This window comes from Coregonus lavaretus (assembly GCF_964263955.1).
Source record: "Coregonus lavaretus genome assembly, chromosome: 11".
NCBI lineage: Eukaryota > Metazoa > Chordata > Actinopteri > Salmoniformes > Salmonidae > Coregonus > Coregonus lavaretus.
The window spans coordinates 28,767,365-28,784,039 of NC_139998.1; the positions used below are offsets into that span (position 1 = coordinate 28,767,365).

At 45.8% G+C, this 16,675-nt stretch overlaps 1 protein-coding gene across 1 annotated transcript in view; it reads right to left on the reverse strand.

The window, feature by feature from the left end:
* The window catches only part of LOC311136907 (semaphorin-3D-like), a 69,262-nt gene that overhangs the window by 30,757 nt on the left and 21,830 nt on the right, over positions 1-16,675 (reverse strand). The window contains exons 3-8 of the mRNA XM_084171222.1: positions 12,581-12,741; positions 8,665-8,727; positions 8,462-8,581; positions 8,268-8,361; positions 7,614-7,742; positions 2,019-2,155 (exon numbers count right to left, since the gene is read on the reverse strand). Coding sequence (XP_084027348.1) covers positions 2,019-2,155; positions 7,614-7,742; positions 8,268-8,361; positions 8,462-8,581; positions 8,665-8,727; positions 12,581-12,741 — 704 coding nt within the window. The remainder of the gene's footprint in view (positions 1-2,018; positions 2,156-7,613; positions 7,743-8,267; positions 8,362-8,461; positions 8,582-8,664; positions 8,728-12,580; positions 12,742-16,675) is intronic.

Sequence of the window (16,675 nt, forward strand, 5' to 3'; positions counted from 1 at the left end):
GCTATGCCCTCAGATGAACCATCAAACAGGCAATGCGTCAATACAGGACTAAGATTGAATCCTACTACACCGGCTCTGACGCTCGTCAGATGTGGCAGGGCTTGCAAACTATTACGGACTACAAAGGAAACCTAGCCGCGAGCTGCCCAGTGACGCGAGCCTACCAGACAAGCTAAATGCCTTTTATGCTCGCTTTGAGGCAAGCAACACTGAAGCATGCATGAGAACACCAGCTGTTCCGGATGACTGTGTGATCATGCTCTCCGTAGCTAATGTGAGCAAGACCTTTAAACAGGTCAACATTCACAAGGCTGCATGGCCAGACAGATTACCAGGACGTGTACTCAGAGCATGCGCGGACCTACTGGCAAGTGTCTTCACTGACATTTTCAAGCTCTCCCTGACCGAGTCTGTAATACCTACATGTTTCAAGCAGACCAAGAAAGCGAAGCTAACCTGCCTAAATGACTACCGCCCCGTAGCACTCACGTCGGTAGCCATGAAGTGCTTTGTTGACTCACATCAACCCCATCATACCGGAAACCCTAGACCAACTCCAATTTGCTTACCGCCCCAACAGATCCACAGATGACGTAATCTCAATCGCACTCCACACTGCCCTTTCCCACCTGGACAAAAGGAACACCTATTTGAGAATGCTGTTCATTGACTACAGCTCAGCGTTCAACACCATAGTGCCCACAAAGCTTATCACTAAGCTAAGGCCCCTGGACTAAACACCTCCCTCTGCAGCTGGATCCTGGACTTCCTGATGGGCCGCCCCCAGGTGGTAAGGGTAGGCAACAACACATCTGCCATGTTGATCCTCAACACTGGGGCCCCTCAGGGGTGTGTGCTTAGTCCGCTCCTGTACTCCCTGTTCACCCACGACTGCGTGGCCAAGCACGACTCCAACACCATCATTAAGTTCGCTGACTAAACAACAGTGGTAGGCCTGATCACCGACAACCATGAGACAGCCTACAGGGAGGAGGTCAGAGACCTGACAGTGTGTTGCCAGGACAACAACGTCTCCCTCAATGTGAGCAAGACAAAGGAGTTGATCGTGGACTTCAGGAAAAGGAGGGCCGAACAGGCCCCCATTAACATCTACGGGGCTGTAGTGGAGAGGGTCAAGAGTTTCAAGTTCCTTGGTGTCCACGTTACCAACAAACTATCATGGTCCAAACACACCAAGACAGTCGTGAAGAGGGCACGACAACACCTTTTTCCCCTCAGGAGACTGAAAAGATTTGGCATGGGTCCCCAGATCCTCAATAAGTTCTACAGCTCCACCATCGAGCGCATCCTGACCGGTTGCATCACTGTCTGGTATGGCAACTGCTCGGCATCTGACCGTAATGCACTACAGAGTGTAGTGCGTACGGCCCAGTACATCACTCGGTCCAAGCTTCCTGACATCCAGGACCTATATACTAGACAATGTCAGAGGAAGGCCCAAAATTTTTTCAAAGACTCCAGTCACCCAAGTCATAGACTGTTCTCTCTGCTACTGCAGGGCAAGCGGTACCGGAGCGCCAAGTCTAGGTCCAGAAGGCTCCTTAACAGCTTCTACCCCCAAGCCATAAGACTGCTGAACTTTTCATCAAATGGCCATCCGGACTATTTACGTGTTTTTTTCACGTTGTCGTTTTTATTTTAATTTTTTTGTAAGGGCATCCTTAATTCATACACCTCAACTGGGACGAGACATTAGGCTGCCCTGTCAGCCAGACACAAAGAGAGGTTGAACTATGATTTACCCTCTTTGACAGCAGTGGTCCGCTCCTCTGTCAGCAGACTACACAAAGGAATGTACCAGGATGTATCCTCCCAGGGAGGTTTAAGCATATCTGTGGGAGAAGCTAGCACTATAGTAGTGGACACAGATCTATCACTGTACATGCGCCCTGTTAGATGGCTGTCCTCCTCTTCACCCCTTCCCTGACCTCTCCCCAAACCATCCCTCACTCTTCACCTTCATTCTTTCACCCTTCTACACCTCTCCCCTCTCTCACCTTGCAGACGCGTGCTACGCGGGACAGGACACTCTTATCGCTCCTGTCGCGTGATGACTCTCGGAAGAAGAAGTAGATTTTGTCATCGTCAGGGTTGTAGGTATCGGACACAGGGTGAGCTGATATAAACCTGGCCTCTAGAGTGAGAGAGAGAGAGAGAGAGAGAGAGAGAGAGAGAGAGAGAGAGAGAGAGAGAGAGAGAGAGAGAGAGAGAGAGAGAGAGAGAGAGAGAGAGAGAGAGAGAGAGAGAGAGAGAGTTATAAAAGCAACATTGTTCATTTCCTGCCTGACCCTATGGACACAGCGGAGCGTCTTTTAGAAGTTAGAGTTAACACGCGCCTCAGTCTCCTCTGAGCACCCTGATTTATGAACATTAAAATACCTCCAGACAGAGCCATGGAACAGAGGAAAGGAACGAGACAGAGAGAGAGAGAAAGAAAGAAAGAAAGAAAGAGTCTGTGGCCGTGATCTGAGTGTTACGGTAACATGATATCAACCCTGGAAACTAACCGAAGCCTCTGGGGAGATTCCTTAAAATAGTCTAATGTAGGCCTGCTCACACACACTACACATAGTCACTGTTACTGTACGTTTGGTAAGATGTTCCAGAACCCCTGACACACACACGCACACGCACGCACACACACACAGTGACAGCACGCCTCCAGAGATCTCACTCACACCCCGCCCCTGGCTCTGAAATGTGGTGACAGGAGTTGGAAACTGGTGACATCTGTTGATCCATGACAAACGTACACGAGAGTGATTCATAGAATAGATGGAGAGGAGCGTGTATCATAGAATAGTGCTTGTAGTGTGTGTATGTAGACCAGGGACCTGTGAATTGTGACATACTGTAAATCCCCTAGTAGGTACAGTATGCATGCCCTGTACAGTAGGTGTGCTGTCTTTAGTGTGGAACTCATGTAAAAGTCATAAATGAATAACTGGACTGTTTGCTTTGGGCAGGAATGCCAATTACCTCACTCAAGCCCACCCTGAGAACACAAAACAGCTCTGTGTATCAATGGAAAGACTGGGAAGTGAAACACTCAATGGCAAAACTATCCTATGATTGAACTCACCTGCTTCAACCAAGCCTTATGTACCGAGACTGAGAGGAAGGATGTATTCAAAAGAACCAGGCCAACAGTTACTGAGATATAATGTCATGCCACAATGAATGGCTCTACAAACTCATAATTCACAGCTCTACAATACGTGTGTGTGTGTTTGTGTGTGTGTATGTTGTGTGTGTGCACAGCAAATTGGCCAGTGTTGATTTTTCAGTGTAACATTTCTTGTGTTGATTCAGGAGTTACATTCACTCTGTAAGAGTGAAATTAACACTCAGTGGTGTAAAATAACCCCCAGTGTTGGTGTTAATAACCAGAGTTATTGTTTTACACATTCGAGAGTAAAACAGTCCCATCAAAGCCACTCCCATCATTATCATATTTTCCAGCATGCTCTACTGCAGGTCAATTTTATTTTAGGATTGTTTTAATATCGGTGTTTTTGCATGTACATTGATTGATTGATTAATCTTATGTTACACAAAGATAAATAACATACATTTTTCTAAACCAATCCAATCAGTTAGTTAGATGTATTGCACTCGTTACTGAAATGGTTGTTCCAGTTTAAATGGTTTAGGTAGTCTCCTTTTCAACTTTCCTAACCCTGACAGTCATTCTGAATGAAGGTTGCTGGTGAATGAACTGTTGGATATCCTAACTCTGGCTGGATTCCAATAGGATTTACACATCACTTTGCAAGCCAGCTTAATGTGACTTGCAGGCCTGATGTGGCATGTAAACCAGGAGTTTCCTAACACCACTGTGTTAGTGTCACGCTCTGGCTCCGGGACTGTGTTGTTTGAGCCAGGGTGTATTCATTTGGTTGTGTTGGGTATAGGGTGTGTTCATTTGTTGTGTTTGGTTTTGGTTTTGTTTCCGTGTTTGGTCAGTGACTCCCAATCGGAGGTAACGAGTGTCAGCTGTCGGCTCGTTATCTCTGATTGGGAGCCATATTTATACTGTGTGTTTTCACCTTGTGGTTGTGGGTTTTTGTTCCGTTTCGGTTAGTTAACCGTGGACTTCATGAGTCGTCTTTTGTTTTGTAGTTCGATAACGTTTGTTTAATAAAGTCATGTTTCTTGGACACGCTGCGCCTTGGTCATACTTAGACGACATAGACGACCGTGACAGAAAAACCCACCATCAAAGGACCAAGCAGCGTGTCCGGGAGCAAAGAGACTGGACATGGGAGGAGGCGCCTGGTAAGGAGATCGAGAGGCTGGCGATGGCCCAGGTGGGCAAATCGTGGTCCTGGGAGGACATGCTCGGGGGCAAGGGACCTTGGGGGAAGATCAAGGCCCTGGCGAGAGAGGAGCAACGGCGTCAGCAGGGTCATCGTTGGAAGGACGTGAGGCAACCCCAAAAAGTTTTTTGGGGGGGGCACATGGCTTGGGCGGCTGGGCAGCAGGAGGCTGCCACAGGGAGATGTGGAGAGAAGGCTACCGGATTACGGGAGCCATTGGCGAATAGAGGGAGGGAAGCAGTTGAGGCACGGCGTGAGAGACTGAGGTGTGTTACCAGTCCGGACCGGCCCGTTCCTGATCCCCGGTTAAGGCCAGTGGTGTGTGTTCCCAGTACGGACCGGCCTGTTCCTACTCCACGCATCAAGCCCACGGTGTGCGTCGCCAGTCCAGCCCGGCCGGTTCCTGTTCCACGTAGAAAGCCTACGGTGTGCGTGGCCAGCCCAGCCCGACCTGTTCCGACTCCACGCATCAAGCACACGGCATGGACGACGGAGGCAAAGATGGGGCGAATCCAGGAGGCCACCAGGCCAGGGGTACACCGCCCTGTACGTCCTGTGCGGATGCCTCACACAGAGTGTGTGAGGGTAGGCATTCAGCCAGGACGGGTGGTGGCCGCTGTTCACTCCAGGCCTCCTATCCGTCTCCACAGCCCGGTCCGGCATAGTCCTGCTCCCCGCACCAAGTCCACGGTGTGCGTCGCCAGTCCAGCCCGACCTGTTCCTGCGCCACGTACCAGACCCACGGTGTGCGTCGCCAGTCCAGCCCGGCCGGTTCCTGCTCCACGTACTAAGCCTACGGTGTACGTCGCCAGCCCGACCCGGCCTGTTCCTGCCACCCGCACCAAGTCTATGGTGCGCGTCGCCAGCCCGGTCCGGCCTGTTCCTGCCACCCGCACCAAGTCTATGGTGTGCGTCGCCAGCCCGGTCCGGCCTGTTCCTGCCACCCGCACCAAGTCTACGGTGCGCGTCGCCAGCCCGGTCCGGCCTGTTCCTGCCACCCGCACCAAGTCTACGGTGCGCGTCGCCAGCCCGGTCCGGCCTGTTCCTGCCACCCGCACCAAGTCTACGGTGCGCGTCGCCAGCCCGGTCCGGCCTGTTCCTGCCACCCGCACCAAGTCTACGGTGCGCGTCGCCCGGCCAGAGTCTGCCGTCTGCCCAACGGCGCCTGAACTGCCTGTCTGCCCAACGCCGTCTGAACTGTCCGTCTGCCAAGCGCTACATAAGCCGCCCGTCTGCCATGAGCCTTCAGAGCCGTCCGCCAGACCGGAGCCGCTAGAGCCTTCCGCCAGACAGGATCAGCCAGAGCCTTCCGCCAGACAGGATCAGCCAGAGCCTTCCGCCAGACAGGATCAGCCAGAGCCTTCCGCCAGACAGGATCAGCCAGAGCCTTCCGCCAGGCAGGATCAGCCAGAGCCTTCCGCCAGCCAGGATCCGCCAGAGCCAGCCAGCCAGGATCCGCCATTCAGTCCGGTGCTGCCCCTTAGTCCGGTGCTGCCTCTTAGTCCGGTGCTGCCCCTTAATCCGGTGGGGGTCAGTTGGAGGGGGCTACGAAAGCGGGTAGTGACTATGGTGGGGTGGGGACCACGACCGGAGCCAGAACCACCGCCGAGGAGGTATGCCCGCCCAGCCCTCCCTTGTTTAGCCCGTATTGAGGCGCGGTCGCAGTCCGCGCCTTTAGGGGGGGGTACTGTCACGCTCTGGCTCCGGGACTGTGTTGTTTGAGCCAGGGTGTATTCATTTGGTTGTGTTGGGTATAGGGTGTGTTCATTTGTTGTGTTTGGTTTTGGTTTTGTTTCCGTGTTTGGTCAGTGACTCCCAATCGGAGGTAACGAGTGTCAGCTGTCGGCTCGTTATCTCTGATTGGGAGCCATATTTATACTGTGTGTTTTCACCTTGTGGTTGTGGGTTTTTGTTCCGTTTCGGTTAGTTAACCGTGGACTTCATGAGTCGTCTTTTGTTTTGTATTTTGTGCGTCATCTATTAAAGTCATGTTCGCCACAAACGCTGCGCTTTGGTCCGCTTCCTTTCAAGACGGCCGTGACAGTTAGGGTAAAACTAGGCCATCAAAGTAAGGCCTTGTGATATTGTTTTGTCTATTTATTTCACAGCGATTTAGATGGTACAATGATTCCCAACACTATTCAGTGCTTGTTTTCTCACATAAACTGAAACTGTAGTGAACAGTGTAGAATATTAGCAACCAGGAAATGACAGAGAGATATCTACATTGGCCACTTGACCCGATATCCACTAGATAACACAGCAACAAAGTCAAAACAGCTTTCCCATTTTGACAAAAGATGACGACCCGGTGGGAGAAATCAATAGGCGAATATCACAGCCAATCACAACACTGGCGGATAAGTAATACTGTGAAACACTATAATTGTACTATTACTGCAGATATATTATGGACATTTTCTGAAATTACAATGCAAAAATGCAAAAAAATACTATGTGTAGCACCTTTAAATACCAGCCCCTCATATCATGCTTGGACAGCCTGGGATACAAATGCAAGTTGGTGGCATTGATATTTGGCAGTCTCGGCCACGTACATAGGCTTATGGTACGTGGCCTTTAGATTACAGGCCTGCTTAAGGGTAGAGCAAATCAACTGGCTAGGTACTGCTCTGTTTCAGCCATTATGGGCAGCCTAGCTGTGTGGAGGAGAAGGTGCTTTTTGTTTCCTTAAAGCTGCAATATGTAACTTTTTGGGCGACCCGACCAAATTCACATAGAAATAGAGTTATAGATCTGTATTTGTCATTGAAAGCAAGCCTAAGAAGCGGTGCATCGGTTCTATGTGCACCTTTTCTATGACTACCATTCTTAAGTTTAGTTTTTGCGTCTTTTACTTTCGGTTTTGTACACCAGCTTCAAACAGCTGAAAATACAATATTTTTCGTTATAGAAAATATATTTCACAACGGTGTAGATGGTACAATGATTCTCTACACTATACTTGCTTATGTTGGCACATAACCTGAAATTAGGCAAACTACTAGAATTTTAGCAACCAGGAAATGCTGGAGCGATTTCTGCATAGATTTCTGCATAGTGCATCTTCAACGACCTTTGAAATGTTTGAATCCTTTAAGATGTAATGTGATTTGTGGATTCAAATGAAGTATTTACAATGTGTGTGTGTGTGTGTGTGTGTGTGTGTGTGTGTGTGTGTGTGTGTGTGTGTGTGTGTGTGTGTGTGTGCGCGTGTGTGTGCGTGCATGTGTGTGCGTGTGTGTGTGTATGTGTGTGTATGTGTGTGTGTACCGTTGATCCAGTAGTCCTCTGAGATGTCAGTGCGTATATAGTGCTGGTCGGGGGGCGGGCCCAGGGAGCGGGTGAACATTGTGTCTTTACCCAGGAAGTCTGATGCTGTGCCCGCATACAGGAATTGGTCTGCAACCAATCAGACACAAGGAGGGTTAGGCCTGGACCAGTGATGATGAGGGTCAAGTAAAACTGTAAATGTGAACCTATTAGAGTAGCCAGCCCAACTCTGATAAAAAGCAAGAAAGCAAACCTGAACAAACACAAAGTCAATCTCTCTAAATTGTGCATCATGCTTTCAGTGATATGACATTCTTTGGCATGAAGTGAGGGGTTTTTGTAACCAGATTTCTGAAAGAAGATATGTGGAGCAAACATGTTTCAATGAATCTAGCCTTGACAAAAATATTTCAGATAAATTAGGATTTGGCTTAGGAGATGACAATGTCTTTCTTACCTCATCATAACAACACACACACAGAGAGTGCGAGCGTACATGATGAGGGTTTTGTAGAGGGGTTTTGAACACCAGGACAGGAGCGAGAAGGAGTTAGGGCTGAATGTGGGTGTAGAATGGTGTCAGGGTGGGGCTGAGATACCATCAGAAGGTCTAGGGTAGTAAAAATAGGACATTATGATGGGGCATAGTCTGACCTGTGAGTACAGAGGTGAAAGGTTGCAAGGGGTCGTAAGGACATTTCAGCCTCCCAGACTCCACTGTACCGGACAACAACTGGAACACACCCTCCTGAAGAGAAGGAGAGAGAGAGCGAGAAAGAGAGAAAGACTGTGTAAGTAAGCAGTGTGTGTTGTGTGTGTGTGTGTGTGTGTGTTCTCTCCGACTCTACCTCTCTGCGTCCTGAGATCTCAATGAAGGCACACATGGGGTGGAAGGCTCCTGTCCCACAGGTGTACAGATGGGTGCGGTTATAGTTGTGGAGCACACGCACAAAATTGCCACACTCCAACTGAGAGTAAGAAGAAAGGAACCGTGATTGTATTGTCAATGTGAATGAAACAAGGCTTCAGGCTTTTTCCAGATTGTACTCACATGAGCATTCTTGCCGGCCAGTTTACACATCTCCACTCTGTCTCTGGGGGCTGGCCAGCTGATCTGGGAATATATGGACAGGGAGGTTTACATGACATACAACACACTACAAACAATACCACTGATCCTGCATTAGAACCACACAACTCAACACATAAGAACAAAGCATAACGCACAAAACCCTGAGAGTAGGAAACTTATGTCAATTAGACAGGAATCAGCCTGTCTTAACAGTGATCTTAAGGGGGGATAATGTTCTGTGTCCCTTGTATGTAATGTAGCCGATGTTCACACATGTTATAACTGGCTTATGTTCTTAGCATGTTCACCCCTAACCCACTACCAAGGAGCGCCATCACTGGGGTTACACAGACTCCACACATCCCCCCACACGCGCATATACACGTACCTCCGTCAGCGTATTAGGATTCTATAATACTGCCTCGCTCCATTGAATTCATACAACAAGTCTTCTGATATGACATATTAAGTACACAGTATAGTACATTACAGGTCTGGGCACGTGAGAGGATTTTGGCTTGAGCTGGATTTGAGAATTCCAGTAACATAAATCCTATACCACCAATCAATCAATGCATTCGTTTCACAATGGGATGATTGGGTCACACTTGATTTCACAATCTGCAATGTACCTGGTATTCACTTAGAACTTGGCATATCATGTGGTTACTTGTTGGTAACTTTGGAATTCATTGTAATAGGTACCATTTTTGCAACAGGTACCATTTGTCGCAGGTAAGTAAGGATTATGTTGAATTCAATTGTACCTATAGTGCAATTTCAATGTAGTCATAGTTGTAAATATCCGGTTCTTACCAGTTGAAATAGGACAGTAAGATGTGTTACAAACTAAGGAAAATGAGACACACCTGTGAATGTGTGTCTAATTTTCTGTCTATCTTATTCCTAGATATACACTGAGTATACCAAACATTTTGACCTCAGAGCAGCCTCAATTCGTCAGGGCAAGTGATATTATTAAGTGATCATAGTTTTCACCTGGATTCAGCTGGTCAGTCTATGTCATGGAAAGAGCAGGTGTTCTTAATGTTTTGTATACTCATATTCACACAGCTCTACCACAGAATAATCTAGTCTAACTATCTGGCAAGCATTAGTATCAATGACCAGAAATCAACAGTTAGAAAGCACCACTCAGGCTTACAACAACGAGATATAAAGATCAAATAAACTTAACTCGGTCTCGCGCAGGGATCAACCACACCTGCATAAACACACACTCGCTTCTACAACCTCAAATCTACACTGAGTATACCAAACATTAGGAACACCTTCATAATATTGAGTTGCTCAGAACAGCCTTAACTCATCGGGGCATGGACTCTACAAGGTGATGAAAGCGTTCCACAGGGATGAAAGCGCTCCATGTTGACTCCAATGCTTCCCACAGTTGTGTCAAATTGGCTAGATGTCCTTGGGTGGTGGACCATTCTTGATACACACAGGAAACTGTTGAGCGTGAAAAACCCAGCAGCGTTGCAGTTCTTGACACAAACCGGTGTGCCTGGCACCTACTACCATACCCCGTTCGTCTTGCACACACACACAATCCATGTCTCAATTGTCTCAAGTCTTAAAAATCCTTCTTTAACCTGTCTCCTCCCCTTCATCTACACTGATTGCAGTGGATTTAACAAGTGACATCAATAAGGGATCATAGCTTTCAACTGGATTCACCTGGTCAGTCTATATCATGTTTTATATACTGAGTGTATGTGTCCCATTTGCAGCTGTATGTGTGCGCGTACACGTGTGTGCGCACGTGTGTGGTCTAGGTCAAAGTCAAGGTCAGCAGGTAGTCTGATAGACAGACAGAGCACCCTGTTAACTGACTGGTGCTAATTCCATCCACTCTACAACCTCTGCCCACCACTACAATACATCACTGATTACGCAGCATTCCTCACAGATCCAATCCACATAGCTGTGTCAGTAGTCAGGTGGAAGATATGCAGCACAAGCACAGTCAGGTTTAAATGACTGCCTAAATGACAGATACAATGATGGGAAACTAAATCTAGTATCTAGTAATGAGTCCATGGAACATACCAAGTGCCTATAGACAGTCTACACCCCCCTTGGATTTCTTCACATTTTATTGTGTTACAAAGTGGGATTAAAATGAATTTAATAGTCATTTGTTGTCAACGAGCTACACAAAATACTCTGTAATGTCAAAGTGGAAGAAAAATTCCAACATGTTTTAAAGATGAATGAAAAATAAAACACTAATATACCTTGATTAGTTATGTATTCACCCCCCTGAGTCAATAAAACACACCTTTAGCAGTGATTACAGCTGTGAGTCTTCTTGGGTAAGTCTAATAAGAGCTTTGCACACCTGTATTTTGCAATATTTGCCCATTATTCTTTTCAAAATTATTTTATCTCTGTTAAGGTGTTGGGGATCATGGCTAGACAGCAATGTTCAAGTCTTGCCATAGATTTCCATGCAGATTTAAGTCAACACTGTAACTTGGCCACTCAGGAACATTCACGGTCTTCTTGGTTAACAACTCCAGTGTAGATTTGGCTTTGTGTTGTAGGTTATTGTCCTGCTGAAAGGTGAATTCTTCTCGGAGTGTCTGGTGTAAAGCAGATTGAACAAGGTTTTCCTCTAGGATTTTGCCTGTGCTTAGCTCTATCCCGTTTCTTCTTATCCTGGAAATCTCCCCACTATTTGCTGATGTCAAGCATACACAAACCATGATGCAGCCACCACCATGCTAGAAAATATGAAGGCAGTTCCTCAGTGATGTATCGTGCTGAATTTGCCCCAAACATAAGGCTTTGCATTTAGGCCAAAAAGTGTATTCCTTTGCTGTGTTTTTATATTGTTTTTGCATTACTTTAGTGCCTTGTTGCATACGCATGTTTTGGAATATTTTTGTCTGTATATTTGTATTATTCTTTTCACTCTGTCATTTAGGTCATTATTGTGGAGTCACTACAATGCTGTTGATACATCCTCAGTTTTCTCCCATCACAGCCATTGAACTCTTTAGCTGTTTTAAAATCACCAATGGCCTCATGGTGACATCCCTAAGCAGTTTCCTTCCTGTCCTACAGTTCAGTTCAGAAGGACGACTGTATCTTTGATGGGTCTGGTTGGTTTAATACATCATCCACAGCATAATTATTAACTTGACCATGCTTAAAGAGATCCTAAAGAGATATTCAATGTCTGATTTGTTATTGTTACCCATCTACCAATCACTGTCCGTCTTTGTAGTTGAATCTGTGCTTGAAATTCAATACTTGACTAATGGACCTTACAGATGTTGTATATATGGGGAAGTGGTAGCCATTCCAAAATTATGTTAACCCCTATTATTTCATTTTTGTAAAATTTGTAGAATTTTCTTTTCACTTTGACATTATGGAATATTTTGTGTAGATCAATGAAAAAAAATACAATGAAATCTATTTCAATCCCACTTTGTAACGCAACAAAATGTGAAAAAAGTTCAAGGGGGTGTAGACTTCCAACCGATAGGCACTGTAGCTGAGCCTATTGGAGCCTATTGGAGAGAGTTGGGTGATTCCATGCATGAGTGTGCATGTCTGAGGAGTGACAGTTTGTGTCTGCATGGGGTTATAGCTAGTCAGCTGTTAAGACTTGAGTTCTGCCCAGGGCTTTCCTTCCTTCTGCTGGAGAGAGATACTATACTGTCTCCAATAGGTCCGGCTCATACCCTTTTTCGCATAATCATGCCAAATTATACTGTGTTGGCTTAGATATTTTTATTTTTACATTGTCCTTTCCCGCACAATTACATGTATCTAGCTATTTGGATAAAGATTGCGCCCCCCAAATTCCCTGCATAATTAAAGTAAAAATTTGCTCTCCAGAAGGGTTGCAGGTGTAGCATACCTTCCTGGGGGCTCTACTGAGGTGGTCAGGGTCCAGTAGGTAAACTGAGTCTCTGGTTCCCAGCAGCAGCCTGCCTCTCTCCTCATCCAACAACACAGAGTGGGAATGGAGACCATCAGTAGGACTCAGGAACACTGATACACTACCACCCTGGACCAGCTCTGAGAGAGAGAGTGAGAGAGAGAGAGAGAGAGAGCGAGAGAGAGAGAGAGTTAGGGTCAAAACACACACAGGCATGCATGCGACTTTCATACACATATTCTGATGCATGGAAGAAGTTTGGTTTGTTACGTCAAGAATTCATAGAATACACTTAGCTTAATGAACCTGGAAACTATGAGCATAGTTTGGAGAGACATTTTATAGAGAGAGACAGGTTGTGTTGAAACAGGTGATGGATGTCTGCGTGTCTTGGCATGAGCTGAAACTTTCTAATCGCTTGTCTCACAATTCAACATCTTAACTGAATGAAGAGAGACTGAAAATCCTTCTGTGTGTGCATGCGTGTGTGTGTGTTTGTGTGTGTCTGTGCATGTGTGTGAGAGAGAGAGAGTGTTGGTCTTATGGCTCATCACCTCTCCTACACACACAGATAAACTTTAGACTACAGACTGACAGAAAGAGAAGCTAATGCATGGGCACGCTACACTCACATTACAATAAGGGCATAATGAGATATTACAGTGGGTTTAATCTTCATACAGTGACAGTGTTAAAGATGCCAGGATAAAGTGACCTCAACCCACAGTGTTACTGACTGGCTGTAGATGGAGAAGGAGATGAGGAAGAGTGGGTTTGTCCTCAGTCACCTCCATACCTGCATCACTATCAATAACCCACCATCACCATTGTAATAGATCTCTGTCACCCCAACATATCCATACCTATACACCATCAATCATCATCTTCACTAAATCTCCAAATGGTTAAACCTGACCATTAAACTGATGTCACATGTCTGTCAAGACTAGGTTTAGATTAGACCCTGATCAAAGTTACAGTTTGAGTTCCAGAGGGGAAAGCCTTCTGAATAGCTCCCATACATCCATAAACTAATCCAGATACCACAGCACCTGCCCTCCACCCCTGAATATCTCCTGCTCATCCATGAATACTTTCTTCTAGAGTGAGAGCTGAGCTTCAGAGCCAGACCAGTGAGAGGTATGTATGCATGTTTTCACAATATCCATTCACCTGTCTCTAACCTAGTCTAATCTCTCCATAGTTCAAATGCAGTTAGAAACTTTATGTTATGCACCACATACATGACCAAAATATGTAATAAACAACCTGGTAGACGTAACAAAGTAAACAAAAATCCAGGACACTCAAATTAGTATGATACACTACATGCCCAAAAGTATGTGGACACCTGCTTGTTGAACATCTCATTCCAAAACCATGGGCATTAATATGGAGTTGGTCCCACCTTTGCTGCTATAACAGCCACCACTCTTCTGGGAAGGCTTTCCACTAGATATTGGAACATTTTTACGGGGACTTGCTTCCATTCAGCCACAAGACCATTAGTGAGGTCAGGCACTGATGTTGGACAATTAGGCCTGGCTAGCAGTCAGCGTTCTAATTCCTCACAAAGGTGCTCGATGGGGTTCAGGTCAGGGCTCTGTGCAGGCCAGTCAAGTTCTTCAGCACTCGGCGGTCCCGTTCTGTGAGCTTGTGTGGCCTACCACTTCACGGCTGAGCCATTGTTGCGTCGAGACGTTTCCACTTCACAATAACAGCATTTATAGTTGTCCGGAGCAGCTCTAGCAGGGCAGAAATTTGATGAACTGACTTGTTGGAAAGGTGGCATCCTATGACGGTCCCACGTTGAAAGTCACTGAGCTCTTCAGTAAGGCCATTCTACTGCCAATGTTTGTCTGTAGAGATTGCATGGCTGTGTGCTCAATTTTATACACCTGAAAGCAACGGGTATGGCTCAAAAAGCCAAATCTACAAATTTAAAGGGGTGTCCACATACATTTGTATATACAGTGGGGAGAACAAGTATTTGATACACTGACGATTTTGCTGGTTTACCTACTTACAAAGCATGTAGAGGTCTGTAATTTTTATCATAGGTACACTTCAACTGTGAGAGACGGAATCTAAAACAAAAATCCAGAAAATCACATTGTATGATTTTTAAATAATTAATTTGCATTTTATTGCATGACATAAGTATTTGATCACCTATCAACCAGTAAGAATTCCAGCTCTCACAGACCTGTTCGTTTTTCTTTAAGAAGCCCTCCTGTTCTCCACTCATAACCTGTATTTACTGCACCTGTTTGAACTCGTTACCTGTATAAAAGACACCTGTCCACACACTCAATCAAACAGACTCCAACCTCTCCACAATGGCCAAGACCAGAGAGCTGTGTAAGGACATCAGGGATACAATTGTAGACTTGCACAAGGCTGGGATGGGCTACAGGACAATAGGCAAGCAGCTTGGTGAGAAGGTAACAACTGTTGGCGCAATTATTAGAAAATGGAAGAAGTTCAAGATGACGGTCAATCATCCTCGGTCTGGGGCTCCATGCAAGATCTCACCTCGTGGGGCATCAATGATCATGACGAAGGTGAGGGATCAGCCCAGAACTACACGGCAGGACCTGGTCAATGACCTGAAGAGAGCTGGGACCACTGTCTCAAAGAAAACCATTAGTAACACACTACGCCGTCATGGATTAAAATCCTGCAGCGCACGCAAGGTCCCCCTGCTCATGTCCAGGCCCATCTGAAGTTTGCCAATGCCAGTGGTCTGATGAGACAAAAATAGAGCTTTTTGTCTAAACTCCACTCGCCGTGTTTGGAGGAAGAAGAAGGATGAGTACAACCCCAAGAACACCATCCCAACCGTGAAGCATGGAGGTGGAAAGATCATTCTTTGGGGATGCTTTTCTGCAAAGGGGACAGGACGACTGCACCGTATTGAGGGGAGGATGGATGGGGACATGTATCGCGAGATCTTGGCCAACAACCTCCTTCCCTCAGTAAGAGCATTGAAGATGGGTTGTGGCTGGGTATTCCAGCATGACAATGACCCGAAACACACAGCCAGGGCAACTAAGGAGTGGCTCCGTAAGAAGCATCTCAAGGTCCTGGAGTGGCCTAGCCAGTCTCCAGACCTGAACCCAATAGAAAATCTTTGGAGGGAGCTGAAAGTCCGTATTGCCCAGCTTTAGCCCTGAAACCTGAAGGATCTGGAGAAGGTCTGTATGGAGGAGTGGGCCAAAATCCCTGCTGCAGTGTGTGCAAACCTGGTCAAGACCTGCAGGAAACGTATGATCTCTGTAATTGCAAACAAAGGTTTCTGTACCAAATATTAAGTTCTGCTTTTCTGATGTATCAAATACTTATGTCATGCAATAAAATGCAAATTAATTACTTAAAAATAATACAATGTGATTTTCTGGATTTTTGTTTTAGATTCCATCTCTCACAGTTGAAGTGTACCTATGATAAAAATGACATACATCTACATGCTTTGTAAGTAGGAAAACCTGTAAAATCTGCAGTGTATCAAATACTTGTTCTCCCCACTGTATAATGTATATTATGTTTGGTAAGGTATTGTATGTATTCATTTGTGGATTTATATTATCCATTTCGTATGATTTGTTACAAATTACAATTCGTATGATATGTTACGAATTACAATTGGTATGATACTGTATGTAATTAATTGCAATTCACACAATATGTTACACATTTGCAATACGTATGATATGTTGTGAATTCTAATTTGTTGTAGCAAATGTTAGCTAGGTGGCTAGGTGGCTAACATTAGCTGGGCTAGGGGTTAGGGTTAGGGGTTAAGGTTAGGTTTAAGGTTAGGGTTAGGAGTTAGGTTAAAGGGTTAAGGTTAAGGGTTAGCGGAAGGGTTAGCTAACATGCTAAGTAGTTGCAAAGTAGCTAAAATGTAGTAAGTAGTTGCAAAGTTGCTAATTAGCTAAAATGCTAAAGTTGTCCGTGATGAGATTCAAACATACAACCTTTGGGTTGTTAGACGTTCATGTTATACACCCACCTACACGCCCACCTAACCATCCTCCCTGTATTTTTGCCTTAATGCCTTAAGTAACCTTC